This window comes from Humulus lupulus, chromosome 1 (assembly GCF_963169125.1).
Source record: "Humulus lupulus chromosome 1, drHumLupu1.1, whole genome shotgun sequence".
Taxonomy (NCBI): domain Eukaryota; kingdom Viridiplantae; phylum Streptophyta; class Magnoliopsida; order Rosales; family Cannabaceae; genus Humulus; species Humulus lupulus.
In genome coordinates this window covers 25060469-25072222 of record NC_084793.1, presented here as the reverse complement: position 1 = coordinate 25072222, position 11754 = coordinate 25060469, and the positions used below count along the sequence as shown (strand labels likewise).

Sequence of the window (11754 nt, the reverse complement as noted above, 5' to 3'; positions counted from 1 at the left end):
TCTTGGCTTGTGAACGTAGAGCATATATATATGTATGTAGATAATAGTGGTAATTATCATCCATGCACTCCCAAACTATATTTATGTGTACGTATATTTATCGATTGGAACAAACATATGCAAATACAAATTATTTTATAATTTTGTATGTAATATGGAGTAAGTATTAGGACCGATATACCAAATTCATAACTCATTCTACTAGTAACATTATTACCTTTACCAAAACATCTTAAAGACCAATACAATTAATCAACCCAAGTCACCACAAGAGGAGAATTAACATGATAGTTCTCACATGTCCACGTCAGCCTTCCAAACGCACTACCACCAGGCTTCCCAAGACGACGTCGTTTCTCATCCACCGCAATCTTGACCACGTACCTCTCTTTCTCACCCTTCTTTTTAAACTCCATCTTCTCTGGAACAACTCTCACGGCAGTACCTCTAGGGCTGGTCACTTTAACAGTGAACTTGCACGCGCCGTCGCTGACATGCGTCACAGTTCTCGGCACTGAAACCTTCGACTTCGACGGTTCCGATACATTCAGAGGCACCACAATCGCCGGATAGTTCAGGTCCCAAGTGTTCTTTAATATCACTTCGATACACTTTACATCTTCTCCGGTGATCATCTTAATCTGACTATCACTATAGTTACTGGAGCAGAGAAAGCTAACGCAGTCCTCCACCGTCAGATCATACACAAGGCCAGGATCCATGGCCTTTTCGGGGTCCACGTGTCCAGCACCGGTGAGCCACGGTGTAGCCAAAGTATAGTTGATTTGCTCCCTCAACGGCTTTCCATCACGGTCGTTCATATAAGCAGTGGTCATCATCGCCGATTTGACCATAGCTGGGGTCCACTCCGGGTGGACTCCTTTCAACAAGGCTGCTATACCTGACACGTGTGGGCAAGACATCGACGTTCCCGAAATTATGTTAAACTTAGTCTTACGTGTATCATTGTAATACCACGTGGGCGGAATGTTGTCAGGCCAAGCCGCTAGGATTTCGACACCTGGCGCAATCAGATCTGGCTTTAACACGTAAGGAGAAAGAGAGTTGGGCCCACGTGACGAGAAGAATGCCACGAGTGGTGCAGGTTTGACCCCAAGTTTTGTTCCGGAGAAACGCAATGTCGCACGTGGGTTATCAGATGATGATATGTATTGAGCTATAGTGGCACGTGCGGAGTCGGTGATCGTAAGCCCTGGAGTCATAAACGCTTCAGCCAATAAGCCATCGCCGTACTCCGGATCGCTACCTACTACGACGCCGACCCCACCAGCCTCTTTGACTACAACCCCTTTTTCCACCGGAGAAAGTCCAGCCGCGTCACAAACGACAATCTTTCCCTTTACAAGCTTTGGGTCGAGCGACCCATGAAAACAATACTGAGGTTTTGTATCACTGTCGTTCGCATCCTTCCTCAGTGCCGCATCGCCAGCGTAGATGATTGGAAACAATTTTCCCGCCGGTAATGGCTTACCGCTGTAGAGTGAGGACCCGGTGAATATGCTACCATCGCCGAGGAGCACCTCGGCCGGGAACTTCCTATCGAGTGTTCCTGCTCCGACGGTTGTGATCCATGGAGCTGCGTTGGATACGCTCTCAAGTTCGGGGCCAGAGTTACCTGCCGAGGCCGAGACGACGACCCCATTTCGGGTAGCGCCGAAACCCGCGATAGCAATCGGGTCAATGTCGTAAGGCATTGGATCGCCGCCGAGGGATATCGAGATAACATCGACGCCGTCTTTGACGGCGTCATCAATGGCGGCGAGTACGTCCGACGTGGCACACCCATCTTCCCAGCAAACCTTGTAGATGGCAAGCCTTGCCTTAGGCGCCATGCCCTGCGAGTTTCCCTTGGCGTAGCCGAACAAAGATACGTTCTCGACTCCGCGCCCGGCGGCGGTCGAGGAGGTGTGAGTCCCATGACCTATCTCGTCTCTCGCTGACTTGACCAAGTTCTCTCCGCCGAACTGGGCCGCGTAGCCGCTGTAGTAGTACCTCGCACCAATCAGCTTTTTGTTGCAAAGTGTCGCCGGGAACTGATCTCCTGCTACGCACTGTCCTTTCCATTGGGATGGAACTGGTCCCAGACCCTTGTCATGAAAACTACGTCCTTCTGGCCACACACCAGTGTCGATGACTCCGATTATGACGTTTGAGCCCCAGTTGGACTCCTTGAGTAAGCCATTTGGTCGGTTTACTACGAGTCCAAGAAATTCAGGGGACCGAGTCGTGTGAAGTTGTCTAACACGGTCAGGGAAAACCCCAGCAATGTTGGGTCGTGTTTCGAGCTCAATGGCTTGTTCTTTAGTGAGCTTAGCTGAGAAGCCATGGAAGATGGTTCTATAGATATGGAGAAAGTCAAGAACTTTTGGTTCATTAGAAGCGCTAGCTTTGAGGCTCCTAAGGATTGAACTATACCATTCTACAACATCGGTGTGGTTTGATGATGGATTTAGGTCGTTTTGGACTTGGACAATGTATGTCGTTTTGGTTTCGTGGGAACTAATAATTTGACCAGAAACGAGCAAGAGTGACAAGAAAACTAGAGGAAAATACATAGCCATTAATTGAGAAATTTACTTAGGAAAGTTTTGTGATATATGATTATGGTTGTGCGAATGAATGCATTTATAGTGGAATAGAATCAATGAATTATTTGTTGCATTGTCACTAGGGACAAAAATGTGTTGATAATGGGGTCATCAAAGAGATTGAATAAAAGTGGATTTGGACGATGATATGGATATGCATGCAATATATGATAATAGTGTGTCATTTGTGTCACTTATTAAAAAGTATCATTTTGAAGCAAAATAGAGATTATAATTTTTTAATCATTTTCTTTCCTTAAGTGTGGATTTGTGACGGTTTTTAATTATCTTGTAGAGATGGGATTTTGCTAATCTAGGATCAGTATGTGATTCTTAGCTTATTAATTGCTAAAGAAGTACCGGGTCGGATTGGTCGTAGGCATGTGCATATGCATGTGATTCTACGTGCGTTAATTTCTATATATTGGGTTTCTTAAGCTACTACACTATCATTATTATTTATTAGTGGTATAAAATTATTGTGTAACATGGTACATACACTTATTTGGATGACTTTTACTTGTCATTTTAAACAAAAACAAAAAAAGAAGTGCTGGTATCAATATATAGAAGGAAAGAGGTTTCGAGTTTTACTTAAAATCATAAATCAAATTAATTAAGAAATATGTTTGTTTTAGACTCTTATTAATAGCGTTTTATAATCTTTTAATGAGAAACCCTTATTGGAGGTAAGCTTGAATACTCGAGTAATCTATAATAAAACTTTCTTGTTGATAATCTAGACACTTGCATATTTTTCCATCCACATCTTAATTTTTTAATCTAGTTTTTGTAACGCCTTGGCTACCCCATAATAGTTACGGTGAACGGTGAACCGGAAATTTGACTCGCTACCCGAGTCCTTTAGTTAAAATCGTGCTTCTAAGTGTTATTAACAGGCTAAGGTGGAAAACCAATAAAAAGGAAATGATATATTTTATTAAATATATAAACTGTTCATGAGCTCATTAAAACATTTACAAGTTATTTATAACATAAAATGGTCACTACCATTTCAAATTTACAACCCCGCCGACCTAAGCAGCAAAAATAGGGTAAACCCCCTAGCTCCTTTGAGAACTCCTTGGCCGTGGTGGTCAAGCGGCCACATACGTACACATCACCACCTAAGCTCTCCACTCAAGGCTGGGTGAGCTTTTCTTTCCCTTTACCTGCATCACATAGCACCCATGAGCCAAGGTCCAACAAGAAAACACAATATAGTATGATATAATATCAACAATGATCATAATAATCATTCAGGACTATCAGTCCAAAACAGATAAGTGACAGTCGCAAAAGTCACTAAATTGGGTATAGCTCCCTTTAGCCTTGTGACGATAGGGTCACCGGGCTTAGCAGATAAGTGAACCTTTGATTAGGTTAATCAGGATGGGTGCATGGTGACTGGTCACCAACATAACCTTCCTCATGACCATAGAGTCATAACCCTGGAACATCGTCCCCTAGCCATGTGACAAACGGTCACCTAGGCCTTTGGCCCTGGCTCTCAGTAACTAGTCTTAGACTAGCCAAGCGCTTATAAGATTCATCGACCTTAGGGTCGGTCCAGCGTTAATGCCTTAGAGTCATTCAACACTACTATCGATTAGATCTAATCTTCATTCGGCCCTGCGTTCAGGACACTTATGCCGGTAATGACTCTTAGGTCAGTGTCCCTGACTAGTCTGACTAGTCAGTGCCATATACAAGCAAACAATATTCGCTAGCATTTAATATGCAATCAATGTCCACATTTATCAACCAACATGCCTCAACAACAATCATGCACGTCACATACACATGGTACAATTTTCTTACCTCGGGTTCGAGCGAGAAATATTATAAGGACGACCCCTGAGGACGATCGATCTTTTGGTTCCTTAGCGGTTACCTAATCATAACTAATTATAACCTCCATTAATGAAAATCAACATTGAAAGGGTCTTAACCTAAGCACCACTCTCGGGACCTCGAAACATGCCCACACGGTGAGTAGATTCGATCTCGAGACTTAAGGATTGAAACCCCAAGTCAAAAACCCTTAAAAATACTCAAAACAGGACTTTGAAGGAACAGAGCAGCGCTACAGCGCTGCTCCCTAGCGCCCCAGCGCTAAACTCATAACCCCCAACACACCCAAATGCCCCCTGTGTAGCGCTATAGCGCCCTAAGGTGGGCACTGTAGCGCTACCTCCAGACCAGATGCCCCTTGAAACCTCCTTCTTCAACTCCTTCGATTCTAACTTGATTCCAATGCTTCCAAATCCCATTTTTGGTGCCAAATGATCCCAAAAACCATCCTAACACACCCCAAACATCACAACCATAAGAACCCTAGGCAAAATTCCCAACAAAACCAAGTTTTCAACCTAGAAATCACAGCTGTAAACCAGAACTAAAACATGGCAAACCAGGGAATTCAATGGTTAGAAACTTACCCAAAGCTCAGCTTATGATGCTCTTCAATGGATGAACACTCTCCCAAACTCCCAAGGCTTACTTCCCAAGCTTGAATCCTCAAGAATAGTTCAAAAATCTCAAAGGAAATGAAGGAAATGATGGTACGGGAAGGCTCTTGAAGAAGCTCTATTTTTCTACCTCTTTCACAGCTCAAAAATGGTTTATATCTATCCTAGGGGTGAAAAGACCATTATACACCTAGGTCAATTAAAGGTTTCTAAAGGCTCCCAAGGGCAAAATTGGTATTTTCCACCTATCTCGTTAATCATAATTAACGCTCTCCAATTCCCGCTATTCTCGATAATCTCAAACACCAATAATTTATATCCCGTTACCCTTTAATTCCCTGTAACGCTCTAAACATTAAAATCACCCCGAGACTCATCCCAAGCTCCGAACTTAAACCTGTTATGACTAGACTGCTAATCAATAATCCAAAATCGTCTCATGCCGAATAGCTCGAACAAACCCACATTATAGTGTAGTCTCAACAATACATCACCAACATTCATACAAATATACAATTATGCCATCAACATGCCAAATTACCATCACACCCCTGTAATTAAAATGTGGACCCACATGCATGCATTTAACATCATATTATAATATAATTCACATATACATGCATTTATCAACTAATGACATAATTAAGCAAGTATGACCCTCCCAACCTACTAATCCCGCCATTAAACACATCGGAGAATTCGAGGCATTACAGTTTTGATCTCATTCTTTGATTTTAAATTTTGATCTATTCATTGTTGTTGGTATACAATACTAATCAAGGTTAAAATAATTTTTTTTCAATTACTGTAATAGTAAAATAACAGAATTATCAGCATTTAGAAAAGAATTAATAATTTTACAAACTCATGACGGAGCTCCTCAAATTTTGAAAAAAAAAATATTTATATAATATTTTTTAATAATTATTTTTACTTTCTTTGTCAATTGCATGTTTGGCCCCTACACAATATAAAAATTACACTTTGGCCCCATTTGAAGACACTTTTGGCTCTGTCCCTACGTACTGTAAAGCCAACTGTTTGGGAGTCACCTTAATAAGTAACTTTTTATTAGTAAACTAAAAAATATAACCGCGCTTCGCGCAGTCATTTGTAATGATTATTTTGGCCGATTACTCTTTATTTATAAAAATTAACTTTTAGACATTGTATTTAGTCAAAATGTTAAAAATAGGAATTAATAGATCAATTATTTGAACACTCTATTTCAACTAATTATCCGTTTGAACATTTTATTTATAAAAATTAACCTTTGTACCATGTATGTATTCAAAAGGTTAAAAATTCTTTATCAAATATAATTTATATATGATATATGTTTTGTGTAAGGGTTCACACTATTTTGAATACCTTCTATTTGAGCTAATCACCCGCTTGGATCATTTATTTTAAAAAATTAACTTTCGGACCTTGTATTTTAAATTATTACATTATTATAATCTATAAAATGAATAAAAAATTAGATTAAAGGAGAAAATAGATATAGTATTTTAGAGCAATTTTAATTAACTTTTGGATCTCGTGTTTTAAATTATTACATTATTATAGTCTAAAAAATGAATAAAAAATTAGATTAAAGGAGAAAATAGATAGAGTGTTTTAAATCAATTTTAGAGTGTCACATCATGTCCTTGTAGCTCTCCTTTATATAATATATTAATATAAATTATTAACTAATAATTATAAATTTGAAAAAGACACTACAACAAAATAGGCATTTAATGGCTACATAGGGGAGATATTGTTGCAAGAGCAATCTAAAGTGGTCCTATAATGACTCCCATGAGGAGACCCTAGGAGTCATCATAGGGCGTAAACGTACACCCTATGATGACTCCTAGGGGAAGACGTTCAATGTCTACAAAGTCTCCACATGGGAGACATTGTAGGTACCTATGGCGTCTTCCATGGGGAGACTTTGTAAATATTCAATGACTCATATAACGAATTATCATTGGTTTTCTTATTTTAAAAACAAAATAATTAAATAATTATTTTCAGTATATTAATTAATAGAATTAAACATATTAACTTTTTTTAAATAGAAGTATATATACTAATTTTAAAATTTAAATTATATGCAAATTTAAATTGTGAATTTTCATTAATAAAACCGAAATGTGTATATAATATGTTTTTGCTAGCTAAATATACAAAAATGTAATATTTGTTGTTAAACATACAAAATTAACAAATATTACATTAGCTAGTTAGTCATATAGTAAGATATAAAAATTAAAAAAAAAAACCTAATATGTGGGACGATGACTTTGAATTATCGGTAGCATATGGTTCGCCCAGTGTTGTCGCATTTCATTAATCTATGCTGGTGTATATGACGTAGTATTTAGCTACAAAAAAATACAAAGTAAAATATATTAGTTAATTCTTATTTACTTATATATACTTTAATAATAAATAAATTGTTAACTTTGTATAAATTTATATACATATCTCTTTTTTCAAGTAACGTCCAGATCGTGAATGTTCAATGTAATCCTTCAACATTCTCATCACATAATATCCACATGCCATATTTTCAGGTTGGTGTGGACACTAATATTTAAATAAAATGTCAAGCAATTAATATAAATAATATTAGTAAATTTCAATTATAAATTTTCAAAAGCAGAAAAGTCATTGATAGTCCATAACAATACAACTCTAAGATTAAATTCTTCTTGCCTGTACGCATCATAAACCTTAACTCCTTCATCCCACAAAGTTTTCAAATCATCGATAAAAGGCGACAAATATACGTCGATGTCATTACCAGGTTGTTTAGGTCCCGATATCAACAAGGACAACAAGTAAATTTTCTCTTCATGCACAACCATGGGGGTAGATTGTAAATGACAAGCATAACAGGACAACAACTACACTTACTACTAAGAGAAGTATGTGGATTAATCCCGTCAATCGAAAGACCTAGACGAATATTACGATATTCATTTCCAAAACAAGGCCACTTCAAATCAACCATCTTCCAAGCTAGGGTGTCAGCTAGATGCCTTAATTTACCATCATTTATTCTCTCATTAGCATGCCATGATAATTTTTTAGCATGTTCAGCATTTCTAAACAACCGAATGAAATGAGAAATAGGAGTAAGGTACCATAAGACCTTGGCGGGTACTCCTTCCTTGACATCCTCACCATTTTTTTTCTTTTGCCATCATGACTCGCCACAAGTAGGACACATTTTTGCATCTGTAAAGTCATTCCGATATAATATGCAATCATTAGGACATGCATGAATTTTTTCATATTGCATGCCCAATGAGCATAATGTTTTCTTTGCTTCATAAAATGAAGTTGACATTTCATTACACTCCGGCAACAAGTTATTTAAAAAACAAAGTAGATCAATTATCCCTTTATCACTCCAACTGTGTTTAGCTTTCAAATTATACAACCTAAGGAGTGCGGATAACTTTGTAAATTTTTTACAACCGGGGTAAATCGGTTTCTCAACATCACTAACTAGTGTCTCAAACTTATCTGGGTCTACTCTGGATCCATAATGTGCGTCATCAATCATATCATCTAATGCATCACAATTCTCCTCTACTATATTACTCCTTACTTCATTGGGTCTACTTGGCGGAGTTGGAGCGACATGCATTCTCTCCCCATGTATATACCAAACCGTGTAACTTTTGTCGATTCTATTGAAAAATAAGTGTTGTTTGATCTTACTAAGATCCATTTTCCTTACATTTCCACACTTAATACATGGGCAACGAGTAAATTTTAGGTCTTTCACATTTTCCGAACAAAATCTTAAGAATAAATCGACCCCGTTTTTATGTTCTACGGATAACCTATTTGTTGACATCCATTTCTATCTATATCTTCTCCTATGTCTATGAAAAATTAAACAATAAAAACTAAATAAGCATACGACCAAGCATATGAAAAATTGGGTATCATTTCTTCTATATTAGTAACCTAGCCATCCGTCAAGCTAATCAAATCCAATCAAAAAAGCACAATACAATTCAAATATAATAATAAAATACATAATTCTAGACAAAAACGGACAACATTTCCCCTATAATAGTGATCTAACCATCTGTTAACAACAAGTCAAATAATTCAAACAGCACATAATAAATTTTTTCCTTATAGCTCCGCAACACACAAACAAATTTTCGAGAACCTACTTCACTAAAATATACAGTTCTCAACCTTCTGTTATCATCGCAACATAATTTTAATCTCAGAACTTACTTCACTATGAATGAATATTTAAGATATTCAAACTCCTCTAACAAAAATTTAATAATACTAAAACAAGAAATAAGATAATGTACGCACCTCTTGCAATTAATAATCTTAACTAGCAAATTTACTTCACTTTGCAATGCACTTTGCTATTCAATTCACAACCTACCAAATTAAATTAATTAATAAATAAAAGATTACTAAACAAATATCACTAAATAATTAGATTAACTATAACTTATTCTTGCAATTTTAGAAACTTAAAAACCTCAAATGTGTGCTTGAAATAGAAATTTTGAGGCAAAAATCTCTCTAGTTAAAACCACAACCTACAAACTTAAATTAATGAATAAATAAAAGATTACTAAATAAATAAATAAAAAACATAATATATATAATCAACCTACTTCAATGTTAATAAAATATTTAAAATATATATAATTTTTTAATTAAATAATAATATAAATAAAAAAATCATAAACATATATAATTGAATTACCTATATCTATACATGCAATTTAGTATGTAAATTAAAATTAAATTATTTTTCTTATTTTAGTCGTATATATATACTTAATCAACCTAAAAAATTAATTAAAAAAATCTATAATTTTCATATTAAATAGTAAATAAAATTAAAAAATAGTAAATAATGTGGTATAATATTAATATCCCAATTATGTATGTCAAATCGTCATTAAAATTATTTTTCAACTTTAAACAAATATTTCTAATATCCTAAAATTACCAAAAACCGCAACATATACAAATATCCTAAAATCCCAACATTAACCAACTATAATTAAAGAAAATAAATAAAAAACATTATTCTAACTATTATACATTAATTAAATCTTAAAAACATACCTAAAACAAATTTTTTGGAGATAAAAATCATGCAAAATGGAGGCTAAGATCGCCTAGAAATCGCTCGGGGAAGGAGGTGCAATAGGGTTATATACAGGGGAGGCCTCTAACGTCTTCCTACTAGAGACATTGGAACTGTACACGTCTTCCCAAGGAAGACGTTAGAAGCCTCCCATTGTCAGATAAATATATCATTTAATTATTTTATTTTGATTTTTTAATTTATTCTAAATAACGTCTCCCACCACTTTTAATGACTTACCCTCTTAGTCATAAACAATAACTTTTAATGACTCACACCCTTAGACTTGAAATATCCATGAAAACTTTTAATGTCTTACACCATTGGTGTAAGTCATTATAGAGAGTCATTTAAAGTGAAAATTGTTGTAGTGAGAATGTGAAATAAATTTGAATTTAGCGGTTAGATTTAGAGATATTTAGATAGTTTATGTATTTTAGTTTATGATTTTTTAATTATTAACTAATAATTATAAATTTGATAAAGAAGAATTAAAAAATGTGAAAAATTTAGAAAATAGAAAGTGAATGCACCAGTTAGATTTATAAATATTTAGATAGTTTAGATATTTTAGTTTTTTCTTTTTTTAATTATTAACTAATAATCATAAATTTGAAAAAGAATAATTAAAAAATGTGAAATTTTAGTAAATAGAAAGAGTGTTTCGAAACAATTTTAGAGTATCACATCATTTCCTTGATACTATCATTTATATAAATATATAGATTATAGATATTTAGATAGTTTAGATATTTTAGTCGATTATTTGGCATAAATTAAATATCTAGATATTCTTTTCTTTTAATTATATGTAATTGTATTATTTAACACTCTCATTTCTTTAATTAATTTAAAAATATGAAGTCAAACTCTCTAATGAAGATAAAAAAAATATCTTATTTCTACGTATACATGTGGACAATTTGATATTAGCTAGTAATAAATTTAGATATTATTACAATTAATTTATAAGTCATCACGAGTACAAAGAATTGACCGATGCCCAAAATTTTAACTGTACTATCAGATGTACACATATAAAGATCAATAATTTAAAATAAATTTTTTTGAAGATTAACAAACATTAATAATTGAATAAATACCCTAGAAGATTATGTTATCATTAACACGTAAGTCAATCAAATTTGGAGATATGAATTGGAATTCATTGAAAATTGAAATTGAAAAAGTTTAGAGAGAAGAAGAGAGAAAAAAAGAGAAATTATAATAGAGGAAAATATGAGATTAATAGAGAATATTTAGAATATATATATATATATATAGATTCACAAAGAGATATTTATTTATATTTAAAAAATTACATTTATTATTGTAAAATCTTTTATTGGCATATTTGATAAAATTGACAAAATTAATTATGGAATGTATTTTTGAAATATATTGTGTGATATTTTCGAAATGGGTAGTTTCCTATTTTGTTGTGAAATGTCTTCTAATTTTCAAAATGGATAGTTTCCTGTTTTTTTGTGTGATATGTTTTCTATAATCAGATTATTATATATAAGCTAATAAAATA

General features: G+C 34.5%; 1 protein-coding gene across 1 annotated transcript; it reads right to left on the bottom strand.

Annotated features, from left to right (window-relative positions):
• On the bottom strand, nucleotides 1-2582 carry LOC133801550 (subtilisin-like protease SBT1.5). The gene has a single exon (XM_062239829.1). The coding sequence runs from the start codon at nucleotides 2580-2582 to the stop codon at nucleotides 249-251; it is 2334 nt and encodes a 777-aa protein (XP_062095813.1). The 3' UTR covers nucleotides 1-248.
• Between the last annotated feature and the right edge of the window lie 9172 nt (nucleotides 2583-11754).

Excerpts from the sequence above, each read along its gene's own strand:
- LOC133801550 (XM_062239829.1), bottom strand. The coding sequence starts at position 2,582 with ATGGCTATGTATTTTCCTCTAGTTTTCTTGTCACTCTTGCTCGTTTCT.